The 16,976-nt window shown below is 39.9% G+C and overlaps 3 protein-coding genes across 3 annotated transcripts; 1 reads left to right on the top strand and 2 right to left on the bottom strand.

The window, feature by feature from the left end:
• Window positions 1-79: 79 nt before the first annotated feature.
• On the bottom strand, window positions 80-2,473 carry LOC136433004 (ER membrane protein complex subunit 5-like). The gene is made up of 4 exons (XM_066424745.1): window positions 2,363-2,473; window positions 1,930-1,982; window positions 1,563-1,666; window positions 80-1,193 (listed from the first exon to the last, which is right to left on the bottom strand). The coding sequence occupies exons 1-4, from the start codon at window positions 2,463-2,465 to the stop codon at window positions 1,082-1,084; spliced, it is 372 nt and encodes a 123-aa protein (XP_066280842.1). The 5' UTR covers window positions 2,466-2,473; the 3' UTR covers window positions 80-1,081.
• Window positions 2,474-2,530: 57 nt separating this feature from the next.
• On the top strand, window positions 2,531-4,406 carry LOC136433006 (gem-associated protein 6-like). Its single transcript, XM_066424746.1, has 2 exons — window positions 2,531-2,741; window positions 3,213-4,406. The coding sequence occupies exons 1-2, from the start codon at window positions 2,566-2,568 to the stop codon at window positions 3,586-3,588; spliced, it is 552 nt and encodes a 183-aa protein (XP_066280843.1). The 5' UTR covers window positions 2,531-2,565; the 3' UTR covers window positions 3,589-4,406.
• Window positions 4,407-4,457: 51 nt separating this feature from the next.
• On the bottom strand, window positions 4,458-16,955 carry LOC136432991 (putative ATP-dependent RNA helicase DHX57). The gene is made up of 28 exons (XM_066424726.1): window positions 16,917-16,955; window positions 14,998-15,114; window positions 14,505-14,649; window positions 13,914-14,189; window positions 13,485-13,664; window positions 12,133-13,114; window positions 11,843-11,964; window positions 11,348-11,543; window positions 10,944-11,068; window positions 10,530-10,663; window positions 10,349-10,403; window positions 9,896-10,101; window positions 9,564-9,670; window positions 9,124-9,233; window positions 8,824-8,997; window positions 8,312-8,475; window positions 7,862-7,938; window positions 7,583-7,678; window positions 7,375-7,424; window positions 7,106-7,196; window positions 6,718-6,813; window positions 6,389-6,472; window positions 6,005-6,145; window positions 5,572-5,686; window positions 5,323-5,384; window positions 5,131-5,220; window positions 4,855-4,998; window positions 4,458-4,619 (listed from the first exon to the last, which is right to left on the bottom strand). The coding sequence occupies exons 2-28, from the start codon at window positions 15,110-15,112 to the stop codon at window positions 4,476-4,478; spliced, it is 4,281 nt and encodes a 1,426-aa protein (XP_066280823.1). The 5' UTR covers window positions 15,113-15,114; window positions 16,917-16,955; the 3' UTR covers window positions 4,458-4,475.
• Between the last annotated feature and the right edge of the window lie 21 nt (window positions 16,956-16,976).

Raw genomic sequence — 16,976 nt, 5'->3', positions numbered from 1 at the left:
ATGTGCACTTAAGTCAAGTACTAGTATTAAAACAAGTTTCACTTCTAAAACACAAAAAAGACATCAATGTAGACATGGACAAATTTACCAAGTTTATTGACATCATTACAATGATATCCTTATCGGTAATATGTTCCAGAAATTGGTTGAACATTTCAACAGGGACCCTAACAAAAATTCTAAAGACTTCTTGTTCCTAGTACTATTCAATGTTGTATGAATTTCATAGATTGTTGGTTTACATGTATGACTAGGGAGAGAAGCACTTAAGCTGTTAAACAGTATATTGTGTCAAAACATTTGCTGCAGAGCTAGTCAAAAAGACATACTGCGAGAAATGGCTATGTTTATATTATGTACATACACATTTATATGTGTCTGTATATTTTGTACATCCATTTTGATAGGGAGAGAGAAGACCACTCAACATGATATACCAGGTCCTCTAGTCTCAGCACTATTTGGATGGTAATAATACCTTTTACTTACAATAGATCTGATTTCTATTTGTAACTGATGTAACAATGAATTTCAAGCCCACAATACATTAAACAAACACTTTCATTGCCAAATATGAATTACATGAAACATTAAATCTGTGGGCAAGTTTTTTACTAAAAATACTCAACACTTTTTTTAGAGCAAATGTGCATGTTGAGGTTGAAGCTAGCAGTACGGCAATTATATGTACATGTAGGGTCCTACATGACTAATTGCCACAATAGTGTATTATAATTTTTGTCATGTTTATTCTCGTTACAACATTCCACCAGCGGTAAGAACAAGTCTAATAGAACATGAGCTTACGGCAATTGCATCTGCCTGCCAGACAAAGTAGAAACTGCTCATATTTATGGAGGTTGCAGAGGAATGAAGTTTTTAAAGCGCATTGTTGACTTTGTGATCAGTTGTTTGAGTCACCTGGGATGATCTTGAGCTACTCTTATCTTTACGAAGAAAAGACAGGAAGACATGCTGTTAGTCAACACTGCAATTTAAGATGTACAACAAATTTCTTCACACATAGAAAAAGATTAATTTTTCATCTTTCCAAGTGAACTGTACATATTGCTGGGTTATACTAGTCTTCCTGGTCTGCCTCGTCCTCAAGTTCTGGTACAGTACTGAACAGGACCCTGCCTCGATGGGTGAATGTGTAGAAGGATGGCTGATTCCCAAAGGTCTCCCAGGACCTACACAAACAGACAAGTTGGGGAGGATGGTGATGAGTGAAAAAATTAAAGTTTCTCTTTCTCCATGCATTTTATCTACTGCAGGGTGCTAGCCAGCTCCAAATATTTTCCATCATCCCAGCAAATCCAACCTTGCATTAAATGGATTTAATTTCCATCTTTTCCACACAAAATAAATTTGCCCGTCATGGCAATGGCCACAATCTTTGTCCATCATGAGCAACAAAATGAAGTCTACTGGCTAGAACCAAGGAGGTGCTAGAACTGAATCTGTTGATTCATGAATCAGTCTCCTTATGCATGTTTCAGTAATGTTAACCTTGACAGGCAATATTTCAATAGCAGTCAGATTGAACTCAGAACACATACTTGTTTTCCAGCTCCTTGCTAGCCTTTATTTCCCTGAAGTCTCCTGCAATGTTGACAAGTCCACAGCATATCACCAGGAATGCCAGAATAATCTGCACTACTATCTGTGTGTGAGTCAACATCAAGAGATAGATTACAAGGTGTGCAAAATAAAATTCTATTAGAAACAATGGTTAATGTAGATTAGGTTTAAACTTCCAGAAATTTTCCAAACAAATTGATTGATGTTAATGTTACGTGCAATTCAAGATGTTAAAATGATAATTATGAAAGATAACGTTATAGATAATAGTAAATTATAAGATTAAGATGTTGAATTAATTTTTACTTCAGGATGGTAGACAAGAGACAAGTGATCTTTACTTACATCAGCAGGTAGCCCTGTGAACTCCCTCTCTGTTATTCTGAGGTATAACCGGTCTGTGGAGGGAAATAAAAAGGAAATGTGGCCATTATCATGGAGTTCCTCATCCAAAAGACTCATACATATGCATCAAGCCCCACACAATTTAACCATGCCGCCCGACCAAAGCCGTACCGACGCGTCGATCATATCAAACACAAACACTAGAAACAGGCATTGTCTCTACAGCAAATGTTCATATGAAGACCCATATCATTATCAAAGACTCGGGTATAAACATATCAAATGGGTACACCATGCCATGGCATAGGTGTGCATGGGTGTACAGCACAAAATTATGATGCCCCCTCCCTCCAGGCTATCGATCGAGCCCACTATAGTGGCCATAAGAAGCCTTTGTGGATAAAAGACGATGAAAAACACATGTGATACGTACGTTGAGCTGCTGAATAGGCTGCATGGGCAAAAACCAATAACCCTACGATTACAAACAGGCGAAACACACTCTTGATCGTTCTGGATTGCCTTTGCACCGCCATGTTGAGGATGATGATGATGAAGAGCCCCAGAAATTATAACATAACCCTGACAACACCTTCTTTATAATGGACCGGTCCATGCGTTTCATCATCGCTAAAGATGGCGGCGCCCCTGAGTTCAGAGGCGGATAGGCAACAGTTTGAGTTTTTTGCAAATTCTGAACATCGGCCGCCGGGATTTTGGCGTTCATATGTTTATAAGGAGATAGAAGTCACGACAGTGGACGGGAGGAAACATCTTGGCTGGGTTTACACTGTGGATCCTGTTTCTGAGAGGTACATGCTAAAGTGAGGGGAGGGGGGCGACGTCACGTTTTTTTTCAGCAAAAACAACAAAAGATTCACATTGTGCCGTTATTCCTAATAACAACTTCATTCACACGGAGAGTCATGTCCACCTGCCGTCTTGCATGCACATGTATAACTATATGTAGAAGATACAGACTAACAAATTTATAACAGCAAGACTAAAATATTGGAGGTTTCAGTAGTAGCTAGGGACAACTGGATTTTGACTGGCTATCATATAACTGAAGTAGTTGTTGTGCAGTGAAGAAGAGCAGTCAATAATGCATCTGTGTTAATAAAGAGCATCTCACCGAACTAAAATTCTGCCTTTCATGACAATTCATGCAGTGAGGATGCCATTGTGTCAAGAAGCAACAAATGATGTTAAGAAGTAAATGTATTGGCAGAATGTTGAGTATTGATGACATTTTTGTCTCCTGCCTTCTTTTTTTTCTGCAGTGTGGTCCTTGCCCAGTTTGAAGAGGACAGAGAGAAGACTGTTGAAATTGTAATGAGGCATGCAATAAAGGGGATAACTGTTGTGAACGAGGACATTGAGAGTCACAAAGAGGAGCTGGACCACATGTTTATCACAGCTGAAGACACAAACTTTTCCAAACATGACTTAAAAACCAGACGTGATGAGCTGAAGCTGTGGCTGGAGAAGAACCGACTTCCCGTCAAGGTTTCAGGCAAAGAGGGAGAACTTCTGAGTATTTCTGATGCCTTGGTGATAGAGCCACCTTATAGTGCTGAAAGCTGCAGAAGCACAAATGAGATCATCCTAGGTAGAATACAGGCCCTTATCCGGTCAAAACCAACACCAGTACAGTAATTATAAGACATGTGAAATGCAGCTCACTCTTAATTGTGTTTATTTGATACTTGCCTCTGGGCATCCAGGTAGATCTTTATTGAAGTACATTGACATTGTTGGATAATGCATATACAGTAAACATGTATGACTAGGCCTTTGTTTGAGCTATATTATCAAGAAACAACTGTACCATTGAAAATTTCCTTATGTACATGTACAAAGAATCAGGCTGGGAACATCATATTCATAAGGCACATTCCTTTTTGCAGCATCACTGGAAGTTGACATAAATTGCACATATTGATAACATGATACATTTGTATTTGCTTTCTTACTTTACTTTCCACAGAATACTTGGTCAGGTTGCTACCATCTGTTTATAGCAAGCTTCTTCTGGCCTTGCAACAATGTCACCGTTACTGCTTCAAAGTAAATTCCTCTTGTTCATATAGAATATATTTTCTTATTTGCTGTCTGTGAATAACTAATATTTTATGTTTAACATTACTATACTATTAAAGTGTCACAATGAAACTTTTTGATGATGTTTAAGTGAAATATGGAAGACATAAATTATTTATACCTATACATTGTAACAGACATCAGGAGATACATTTTGCATTTTATATAACATATACTGTGGATGCTTTGTACTTCTACAGGATATGAAATTACTAAAAAAGTAATTTCAAGAACAAACTACATACAATTCATTTCTATCTATACAGTTGCCTGGAATGCAATGTCTTCTCTTGGCACTGTCATGTAACAAATTAGGTACAATATGGCTACATCTTCAATGTTCTAATAAACTGGCACTAATCAGGCTAAGAAAATGTGCCCCTTCTTTCCTCTCTATAAAGAGGTACTGAAAAAAAGGTTTACTGGACAGTTACTGTCACTCCTTACTGTGTGGTAATGAGCTTAACAATAGTGTCAATGATGCGGCTTCCCCTGGGACAGTTACAGAGGTCCATGTTGGGGTTCTCAATCTTGTCTGCCATCAGCTGATCAAGCTCCAGTCGTAGCTCACGAACCAACTCAGCCACCTAGGGACACACAATACACAATAGTATGTAAACAACAAGTACAAAATCATTACTTTGAAGTTGAAGACTTCTGGTGTCTTGGGGGATTTTCTGGTCTAGCAACTATCAAAAGTGACATCATATTTACACGGACAATTTACATCAGGCATTATCTTTTGGATGCACTCTAGAACACACTGGAGACAACTACTCCATTTCCTACTGGCTGATAAGGCGGATTTTGGTAATTTCATACCTCGTGAGAAGAAGCGATGAACCTGATCCAGCCATCATCCAAGGAGATGACAAAGTTGCCAGCCTCCAGGTCAATGCGCAGGTTCCCCCCACCAAACAGCAGCAGGGGATACACGGACACCATGCTGCAGTCACGGATGTAGATCTGTGGGACATTATGGACCAATAGTCAGACTTGTAATAATCAGCAGGGAAGAACTAACAAGTCATGGAATGGGCAATTTGCAGTAGAGAAATAAAATCACATAACGTAGTAAGGTAATGTCGCTAAGCCAACCTTGGAAGTTTTGATTTTCTCATGATAAACCAGGTAGGGGCTCTCATAGTGTCTCACTTGGAAGTTGACAGAAGATGGATGAACAAACACCTATGACAAAAATATAACATTAGTACATGTATTTCAAAACATTAAAAAACATCAAAAACTGGGAAAAAATGATACATCATAGAAAGCTGGTTGCATACTCACATATCCATCATCTCTGGTCTTGAACCTGAGCTCCTCAGGTTTGGGCGCTTTTGGAACAGCTCCTAAAATAAGATAATAGGACAGTTGTTGTGATAATCATTCATGAACTCCTTGAATTTGCTATAATCCTTGCTATGGAGATGTTATCAATTTTGTTTTTGCACTATTAAGTAATGCTTGAGCTGATAAATCAATACACCTTATTTGATTACTGAAACACATTTGTTATGAGCACCCTTGCCAACTGACCTGCACTGGTCAGGCTGTACTTGGACTCTGGTGTCAGCACCTGAACAACATTAGGGTACAGAGCTGCACACATCATGGCTGCTACCAGCTGCTGGTTGTTTGCATTCAGGTTGGTCTGTTAAAGGATACAATGTGCACATGTTATTCACTTAAGCATAAATATAGAATTGGTAATCCCTCAGATTTGGTTTGATAAACCACATGGGAAGAATGAGATTTTACACAAAACTTTAATTTGAATATCTACAAAAACTATAGATGAAAATGAATTTAGGATACAAGCGCCGTGCAGGAGGCCCTCTGGAATCCACATTGGGATGTGTTCTGTAAAATCCTGGCTAAACTTTGTTGTCACCGATAACATGTACTTTTACTTCTTCACATTTTGCTTCTTTCAGTCTTGCATACCACCACAACAAATAAAACTGCTGACCTCCTCTCCTGCTGCAGTGATGATCCCATCAGGGTCATTACTGTTGCCGGACCTCTCAATCTGTCTGGCGGTCAGTCCCTCCTTCACAAACCCTATACTGGACAGCAGCTCTGTGAACTGTCGCTTCATGCTGACGATCTCCTGGGAAGAACACACCCAAAACACAAGAGCAATGTCTTTTTCATGCACCATGACATTTCAATCTGTTTTCCTGGAAGATTATAACCACCAAAAAACTGCACATGAATGTTTTACTACTTTGGTAAAAACTTTCTACCCAATTTTAAAAAGCCTCTACATGTATTGATCATGAGATGAAAAAACTTACACATCTAATTCTGATGCATGTTTTATCACATAGATTACAAGAGTGTGCACACTTACCTTAAGAGTCTTTATGGACAGGAAGTTTTCCATGGAATATCTGTAGCCAGCATATGAGCCATGTTTGAGAGACGTGGTCCAACCCTAAGGGATAACAGAAATTAAGTGTCTTCTACAGTAGGAGCGACTATCAGCAACTGAACATTAACCTTAGCAGGATGGTATCCACACTTTTATTTCTCTGATGACTCAGTTGTATAAGGAGCCAAATGACATGCTTTACTTCCTTATGCTATTCATAAAGTGAACTGTATGATGATGACAGAATAAAGGAGTTACACAATCCATTGTCTTCCTTTCTATGAAAAACAATAAGACTGAGGATAGACCTTGTATGCATTGAGTAGAGTGAGATGGTCACTGTTTCCTATTGCAAACTCTTGCTTCTTCTTGTCGGCATCATCTCGCTTGTCAAAAGGTGCCACCTGGAATGATGAAAATGTTAAGTAAACAGCTGATTAAAGCACAGGATGCCACAATAATGATCACAAAATTGTGATATGTAATTATTATGTTACTTTTTTACGTAAGAATGTAACAGTCAATATGATTTCAAATATTCTACACTAGTTGCAATAAACATCAATTGAAGAAGAGGTCTTTTATTAGTGTTGTAGTTACTGGTGCGATATATATTACATGTATTTCTCAGTGTGCATCTGTAAAGAGTTTGAAATACATGGGACTATTGAGAAGGGACTAATTGACAATACGTACAAAAGGTGATCTGAAGCTTAGACTGGCAGCTATTGTGAGGACAGGATCTAAACACCGGAAAATGGCTCCAAACAACATCAGCTTTCCGATCCTGAGGGTGGAAACAGACTTCTATCAATAAGGGTTATAGAAGTTCATGTGTTACCACGACAAACTATAAAGTTCACACATTCAGTATTATGTGATTAAACTTGAGTAGTGTAAAGATCATCAGTTGTTATGTCACGTATGTTCACTTGGTGATTTTCAAATTCTTCACTGTCCATTACCTGACATCTACTGGTAACTGGGCCAGGTGGTAACCAAGAGGTGTCAGGTCCTGCAGACAACACACAAGTTTCAATTAGTAGACTTAACTGCATGACTAAACTGGTTCTGGGATGCTAACTGTCAAAGCAATGGCTTTATCAACAGCATTTATGAAGATCAATTCATCGCCATAAAGGATATCAATTCTAACTAGACAGAAATGAATACCTGGTCCCTATTCAGAGCTCCCAGATCCTGCAACCTGGCTATAGCAGTCTCAATGCTGGTGGGGTCGGGTGGCTCCAGCGTCCTAGACAGCACGCGCTGAGGCAAAATAGAAATTTTAACAATAAGCTTACAGGTCCAATAGACTACGGAGAATAGCAAATGTCAAAACAATGAAATAAAAAGGATGAAAAGGGAAAACTTTTCCACTTCACAAAGTCAATAGAAGAAAAACAAAACATTTTTGTAATGTGATGTTGCTGTGAAACACAAAATGTCTACCTGCAATTCTTGGTCTTTGAAGATGTCCAGAATTTTGATTCTGAGCAACAGCTGCTCCAGAGGTGCTCGTTGGATCTCTACAAAGAGGTAAAAGTAATATATTAAACTTTTCATGGTTATCAAGTCTGTAGATGTCAACATTGACTTTTCTTCACAGTGCTGTCAGATTAGTAAATCTAGAATACCTTGCAGGATCTCCAATACCATTAGTATACTAGTATAACATAGACCATATCACCATTGATTTCAACATCTAGTAGCAAAGTCGTATCTGTTTAACAATCTTTAATTTTCCATAACAGCATTGTAAGCCATTCTGTATGTACAAATACCTCAATATTTCCTTTAAATATTATAGGATACAACTAAAGATTTGCCAAAAACATAAATTTCTCTCAACAACATGTAAAAGTTGTTTGTCTATAATGATGAGTCAGACCGACAGCATACCTGGCACCTGCTGCTCTCTGAAGATGTGGTCAAAGCTGTGGGAGGTGAAAAGATGGAAGCACACCCCCGAGGCCACACGGCCTGCCCGACCCTTCCTCTGGAGTGCATTGGCCTTGGAGACCCACGTCACCTCAAGGCTCTCCATGCCTTTGGTGTGGTCGTACCTGGTGGTATCAAGACATGTTATACTTAAGTAGCCTCTCTTCTCTAGTACGAATGGCTATAAAAAGGGATAACCCAACCTGTGGGTTCTACCAGTCTCTGAGAACAATCATCTCCTCTTCTCATGGATCCCAAGTCTCAAGATTTTAACTTAATTTCTGTAAAAGGCAAATGACCAACCATGTAATGCACAAATGTAATTGGGAGGAAATGGTTGGGTAAACTGACAAAGCACACACTGAGTTGGTTGAGATATTTAGTCTGGCCTTTAACCATGGGTACAACTTTAAATCTATACGGTAAGTCTTGTATAAGTCTCTAAAATCTAATGTTTGATTACTGTTCTCTACCTTTTCTCCTTCATCCTGCCGGCATCAATAACAAACACCACATCATCAATAGTGATGGAGGTTTCAGCAATGTTGGTAGACAGCACAATCTTGGTGGTTCCCTCCTCGGGTTTGAAGAAAACTTTCTGCTGGTCTTCACTTGACAGTGATGAGTGGAGTGGGATGATGTTGAACCTGAGCAAAAGTATGGCAAGTTAAAACTGACATTTTTTTTACCTAATCTCTCCAAATATACATAGTGAGATTAATCATTTTGTCTTAGAAAGCAATGAGATGGAATGGCCTCTTGACCCAACTTACTTCCTTCTGCTCCTAGAGCCAAAGACAGAGCTGCTCTGTAGCTGCTCATACAGTGAGGTTATTTCTGCCAGACCAGGCAGGAACACGAGGACTGCTCCATCCTTGGGGTACTGTGTAAAACATATACAATGCAACTATAGACACACGCATTGGATTCCTTTTTTATTCCATGGTTGAACTCAATGATTACATCATGCAAGATTCAACACAAACACATTTTAGATGTTAAGCAATTAATACTTAGATGTATGCACATGTATATACATTAAATTACATACAAAAACTCTGACAGAGGTGACCAACACATGACATACATAGACTTTGACATACATTTCATAACATTATATGTTTTCCCAAATCCTAAACCCTTTGATTTAGAAACTTGCTCTACACCACTAGAACAATTTTGAAGTACAAGAGCAAGCTAGATATACTCTGACCTCATGATCTCCCAACACAATCCACTCCAGCAAAGCCTCCATCAGATCATTGTTGATCTTCTCAAAATCCATGGTGGCCAGAGTCTTCACAACAGACTTACGTAGGTCTGTCAGAAGAAATGGTAAACCCTTGTGGATTCTTCATCACCTTTTCCTTATCTAACAAGTACACAGCTAAATCCTTCCCAAACTACTGTGCTACTTTACCATGTTGATATATTGCTTTGATCCAATATCAAATAGATTGCATAGATGTATAAAATATAACACAGATCAGAAACATTTGTTAATGACTTGTCTAAACCATGTTAAAGAATGAACCAAAGATGTACCTTTATATCTGTAGAGCATCTCCTGTAGATTCAGGTTCTGGTCAGGAGTGCTGTCCTTGGGACGCTTCACACCAGATACTTCCAGGGTCTTCAGCTGCTCTGTGACGTCCTCGAAGAACTCTCTCCTGCTAGACACCTTCATCTTGGATGCTCCACCACTGGGCTTCACGGAGCGGGCATATGGGGAGTTTTCCTCAACCACATAACTAGGCAGAAATGGAAATAAATTAGCTTTATATCTATCTAGTTAATATATAGTTTCATTGTGTGTGGAGGAAAAGCACAGGATCTGTCAAGAAATGTTGTTTGTTAAAGAGAAAGCATCTTGCAAAGGAATCTAACTATCGCAAAGGAATCTAACTATCTTGTATCAAACTAGAAGAAACAGGAAATTACACTGAAAGGGAAATATTCATGTAAAATGGACAATGAAGATGCTGAACATAAATGTACCTTGTGAAGTCAATTGCGTCTTCAAGAAAGTACTGGTCTACTGGAAATATTTTTCCTGTGAATAATCAAAGACAGAATATGATATACAATGCATGTACATCAATAAAGGTATAAAATTACGAGGCAATGAAAAAGCATACACAATATTGGTTTTTAAGAAATCGTAAAAGTAGGTGCATACCAGGTATTTCTATAACAGGACAGTTTCCAAAGTACATGGAGAACAAATCGGCATTAAGGGTGGCACTCATGAGGATGATGCGGATGTCAGGGCGCTTGGGCAGCAGGTCCTTCAGTACCATGATCAGGAAGTCACTGGGAAGGAGAATAAATCAGAAATAAAAGTCTGTGGCACAAAGTCAAACAATTACAAACATCAGGGAACATAAGATTTATTGAATATCACTAAATGAGAATCTTTTATGAAGACTACTAAGTTTTTCTACATAAGAAAGGAGTTGTTACTTATGGTGTTCAGCACCATGGACAGTTCTATGCATTTTTCTTCAGAGGTAGGTATTCCTTTACTTGGCTATGGCCTTTCCATACATCAGCAAAATTCTGACATTCATTTTGAGTAGAGATGAATATCTACCTTTCCTCCGACCTCTCGTGTACTTCATCCACAATGATGTGTGTGATCCCCTCCAGTAGGCTGTCCCCTTCCAGTCTCCTCAACAGGACCCCAGTGGTGCAGAACACAAGGCGGGTCCATGTGGACTTGTGTGGGGGAAAAAGGCAAATAAGATTAAAAAGAAACATTTCACAGAAAACACTTCAAAATCACTTGAAAGAAAATGTCTCCCTGTGCCATCAAGAATTACATGAGCATTCTGTAGAAACGTGGCTATATCATGACTACATTGCAAGTGTCAAAAGTGGACTCCATTGGTCTCTAGCATGTAGAGGCCAAGTGCAATGACAGCCTTTCAGTTATCATAGAGAACATCTTAAAGATAGACATTACTTAAAGAATAAGAAGAAAGAATATGTACATACCATCTTGCTCTCCAGTCTGATCTGGTATCCCACAACATTACCGAGCCGTTCCACCCTCTCGTTGGCCACCCTGTCGGCCACAGCTGTAGCTGAGATCCTGCGGGGCTGTGTGCAGATGATGCTGCACAGACCACCTTTACTGGAGCCCAGAAACTCATCCAGGATGAACTGGGGGACTTGAGTGGTCTTCCCACATCTAGTTAGATAGAAAGTAGTAATGACTTTCTCACATATAGCTTTGAGACTTGGAAGCTACTTTCAATTTCAAAGAACTAGTTTTAATTCCAAAACTGGCAAAAGGAGAGATTTTCAAGAGATAATGATAATTATGTCCCGAGATAATATCTGTAAATTGGACAAGAATTTACTTGCTATACCCAGAGATGATAAGCTTGGGATTACAAAACTGTGAAATCAATCTGTGTTTCACTAACTAGCATGTAAAGGTTGTATAATTCCTCATAGTCATACAACATAAAATTTCAGACATCTTACCCAGTCATGCCACTGACTACCAAGACTTGGCTGTCGTTTAGGGCCTTTAGAATGTTGTCCTGTTCATTCCATGCTGGTAACTTCTGCCTCTCCCCTAACATGGACCTGTATGCGGATGTTGTCTGTACAGGGGAGACATAAACATTTTCTTAATGTCCCAATTTGAAAATTGGTGTTGATTCTAACTGAGGCACTGTTGAACCCAATAAAAGCAAAATAAAGTAATGCATTTTGTTGCCATACATGGAAACCATTTACAATTCTGTCAGCAATCACTCCTACCAACTAACCTGTTTTTTCTTGAACCTGTCTTTCAGTTTTCTGTTCTCACTCTTCACAACATGTAGGTTCTTCACAGGTCTCACAAATTTGTTGTTCCTAACAACAGCTGTCTTGACATCCTCTCCATTCGTCTCCTCTTCAGAAGATGACCCCTCAGGAAGGTCGCTGCTCTCTTCGTCATCCGCAGGTGTAGACAGGCTAGTGCTTCCTAGCTTACTGGCTCCCCTGACTGAGATGACTGGCTCTTGTAAACTAAACCGGTGAGACTTGCCCAATATTAGTTTCCACATTTCGTCTTCATCTTCCAAAACACTGACCAATGAGAAGACAGCAGGAGAGTGACATTCAGCCAATGATTGAGCCTCCTGGTTGAGCCTGAGGGAAATGTTCAGACATGCTGCTGTGGGGAAGTCAATTCTATTAGAGGTGAAAGCAACTATAGGGGGTTGGTAGGGATATAGACATTGAGCTGGAAACCGTATTTCTACTTCATAAGGGCTCTGACAACTGACTTCATCCTGTATGAGGTGTTTGGGTCTCTCTTCTTCAGGCTTTACATGACTATGCCTACACCTTCGACCAAATCTACAGTGACCCTTCAGATAGAATTTACAAATGTCTTCACTCTTCTTTTCAGAATCTTTACTCCTCTCAGGTAACTTAAATTTTGGTCTTCTTCCTTCCTCCTTCTGTGACTCTAGGACTTCTAAAATAGGTTTCACGTGTGGCAGGTCAAGATGTAAAACCCAGAGCTTGTCAGAGATCTTTTCTTTAAAGGTTTCATCATAGATGGATTCAAGAGCCAAAGCCTCATCCCTTCTTTGTTCCAAAGCCTCTTCCATGCTGGGGAGGTCTTCTGACTGAGCGTTCTCAGAGACTCTAATGCCATCTTCTGTAAGGCACAGGTTGTACAGAAACTCCATGGAAGCCCCTACGTCTCCTTTGTTTGCTTGCAGGGCCTTGACACACCTGTCCACATGAAATCCATATCTGCAACATAGATAGCAATAAAATTGCAATTTTACAACTGTTAACACCACCAATCAGTCAAAACTGGTCTTATCTGGTGAATAAAATTGGACAACCTTGTGTGGAGAAAATCACCATATTCAGACTTTTAAACATTCAATTTGAAAGTACTGGAATGGCAGTTCACATACATATGTTACTCTGAGAAAAAAAACAGTGATTCCTTTCTTTACTACTTCTGAAACCAGAATGATGTTAGTAGAAACAAATCATTTGATTCTAAAACTGGCTGACTTTAATAAAAAACCAACACATAAAACTTGTGTCAAGTCCTAAATCTTATGATATGACAATCTTATACTGATGCCAATGGCAGAATTCTTGTCATTACCTCTGTAGTCTTTGAAGAGCCATTCTGTTGATCTCCAGCCTAGCCTGCCCCACCTCATCCTGTACGTTCACCTGGGAACTCCCTGAGTAAGAAGTCAACTCCTGCACAGAAATCCTGGAGTCTGTCAGCCAGTACTGGTCTTCCATACGTACATCCAACTCATCATACTCCTCTGGGTCACTGTAAATGACACAAAACTTAACATTAGGGAAGAAGATTTCTACAGATGGGTGTAATGTATTCATTCATGGAAGAGGGTCAAAGAGACATTTCTGGTTTTAACTGCATACATGGATGTTGATTTATCATATGCGTTTCTTCCATTCTCTTACATAACAATCTACAAAATGTATCTTCATTTCATTTCACCAAGGCTGCAGGAGTCCTTCTGGCCTATCCCTTACCAACTATAAGAGATATGCAGCTTACACTTCATCAAGGTCAAGGTCTGCACCTTGCAGGCTCTTGAGCATCTCTCGCACCATGTCCTGATTTTCATTGGTCATGTGCAGTCGTTGAACCTGAACTTTCCTCCCATGATGACCTCGGCCACGCGCAGGCCTGAACCCACGGGAGACACCAGCGGTGGAACTTCCTCCGCGGGAGACACCAGCAATGGAACTTCCTCCATGGGAGACACCAGCTGTGGAACTTCCACCTCGACCACGATAGGAGGGGGCACCGCCGGCTTTGGGACCAGCAGATCTAGCAGGAACAACAAAATTGAATTGAATATCACCATGAACTCAGTCTTCCTTCATTTAAAGAATGGCAAGTCAATTAATCAATCAATTTTCCTGAAATCCTAAATCATTTCAGAGGCTATCAATGAAATAAACTACCTAAAATATTTATAAAAATGGAGATGTCATGTCCTGGAAATAATATATGGTAGGACATGAAAGATACAAATCACACTGTTTTTGTTCAAGCCTGAAATTGTTGTCTGAGAAATGATATATCAAAATGACTCAATTACACCAGGCTTTTTTAGACATGTGTCATAATGCATTAACGTACTGATGGTGTTGTCTAAAATCAAAGTCATCATCAACATCGTAATCGAAGGTTGCGTCTCCCAAGTAGCCGTCAGCCACAGCAGACGCCCCTGCCTTCCTGCCTTCACCACCTCCACCGGCCAAGCTTGGTCTCCCTCTGCCTCGACCTAGGGTGACAAACGGCAGGTATACATCTATGGGGGACTTATGTGCATAGTGCAGCAAAGACAAAGCTTGTAGTTAAGCAGAGGTACCGTCTTGAGGAGGGCCCCAACTTGAGCACATAAAAGAACATACCACACTTGTCAAGAAAAGTAAGGGTCCATCCTGGTGTGAGTGGATCAAACCTTAGTCAGTTTGGTCTTACTCAGCTTGTAATTAAATATGGTGTGTTATACTTGTGTGTAATTTGGTGTGTTATGCCATGAGGTTTACCGGCTATGTGAACAAACAAAGAAACAATTCTAGTTAAGTGATAGGTTGGATCAAAGCAATAAAGTAAACACTTTTCTTACCTCCTCCACCTCTACCCCCTCTTCCTCGTCCCCCACCTCGCCCAGACGTAGGCTTGTTGAATCTTCCTCCACCACGGTTGGGCTTCCCACCCCTGCGCTTCACCGCTCCACTCATTGCTTGAATGAGAACCAGCTGAGCTGAGGTTATCTGTGCAAATAAAGAGAACTTAATTGTGCAAAAATTGTAACAGGTACAATGTATGGCAACATGGCAGTTGAAATATTGCTAACGTTAATACATGTGTATCTACTAGTAACAATTCAAAGAACTAAGTTAATCCTAATGATGAACAGCTGCTATCTTCACTGCTATTCACGTATTCACCAAGCTCAGTGTTGTTAAGGAGGTTTAAAACCCTTGGTAATAAATGCTTCGAATGCCGACTTTCTAAAGACCCTTTGTTCTTTAATCTGGACTGTATGGCTTAATATTCTTGTAACCGTTAATACTCATAATTATATTCCCCTGCCAACAGTGTCTGACGCGCCATGACGTTGGTAGGGGGATTTTGGCACTTTTCTTTATAATGATAACGTTAACGGGGGTTGCCCTAACTTAGGACGCGCCCTAACTTAGGACGGACTTTTTAGTGATCTTGTTATGCATAAGTACGCCGTGTTTGTGTCCACTGACTATGCTCATAAGGAAGATAAATAAACCAAGTCCATGCACATAATTTTTATTTGCATTCAAAACATATGTGTACATATTCATTTCTTGTTTTGTCGAGAATAGTATTTTGACAATAATGATGGCAACGCTGAGTAGATGGTCACTGCGTAGCTAGACGGCCCGACACCTAAATATACGACCTGTGCCAAGCAGATATACACTTTCATACACATAAGAAATATAACTTCATAAAACACAAAAAAATTGGGTCTTTAAGTGTTTCTTGAGAAGAAAACCGACCAAAGAAAACAACGTAAACATCGCTGCCGTCTGGCAACGTTGTTTTCCCGCCATTTTTGGGGGCCGCGATTCAACGCACAGCTTTGTAACGCTCTAACATGTGATTGGTACCGTCTATGAAAAGGAAACTGAATACAGAGATGGCGAAGATATTTCCCAATAAGTAGACGGAGTATTGTTGATGTAAGCTGTGTCGTTTTTTCGTAATGATTTTGTAAGTCGGGTCGCATGCAAGACGTACGCCGGGCCGCGCGCAAAGTGCGTTGTAGCCTATTTCCCGCCAAAACATGAGCTGGGATGCGCTAGATATAGCCCTTTTCACATGACGTTAGAAGTGCACACAGTCAAAATTTTCCGGTCAAAAGAAAGCTAGAATATAGCAGACTTCAAGCCTTATTTACATTTCCCTAACTATATCACCAACTTCCGAAGAGAGCAAAATTACCAAAGCGTACTAAGTTAGGCACACTATCTGGCGTAGCACTAAATCAGAAGGTACATTCGTGAAAACGTCTCACAGCGTTTGCCGCTTGTAACTCGGAGCGTGAAGGGCCCATGAACATTATGAATACATTTCTTGTCCATGTATGATCTTTAGATGAATGTGTTCAAAATTCATTCATTAAAACATGACCATTCTCTGGCAACCAGCAATGGAGCGCCGTGAGTTCGGGCGCGTAAAAAAACGTCCTATGTTTGGGCGACTCCCGTTATAACACATTATGCTAAAAATGGAAAAACAACGGGCATATGATCATGGGAAATTTCGGCACTTTTCCTTCGCGACCTGCTCACATAAAGTAAGACCAGGTGCTCAACTCACGAGTTTATTCATCCACCGTCCCCTGCTCAACATCAACTCAGCTCGCTCAGAACTTGAGGTAACAGGTTAACTTTAGTCATAATCACTAGGAGCAAAACACGATTCTTATACCAAAGATGGACTTCAAACTTATACTGAAGGCTCTCTTGGTTAATACTGTGTGAATAATCAACGTCACCAAACCTCAATGAACGGCGTGGACAAAATCAGTAAAAAGTCGCCATTTTGTCCTGTTGGTTGTAT

This window comes from Branchiostoma lanceolatum, chromosome 4, assembly GCF_035083965.1.
Source record: "Branchiostoma lanceolatum isolate klBraLanc5 chromosome 4, klBraLanc5.hap2, whole genome shotgun sequence".
Classification (NCBI taxonomy): domain Eukaryota; kingdom Metazoa; phylum Chordata; class Leptocardii; order Amphioxiformes; family Branchiostomatidae; genus Branchiostoma; species Branchiostoma lanceolatum.
Note: the sequence above shows the minus strand (reverse complement) of the source record. Positions and strands in the feature narration are given on the sequence as shown.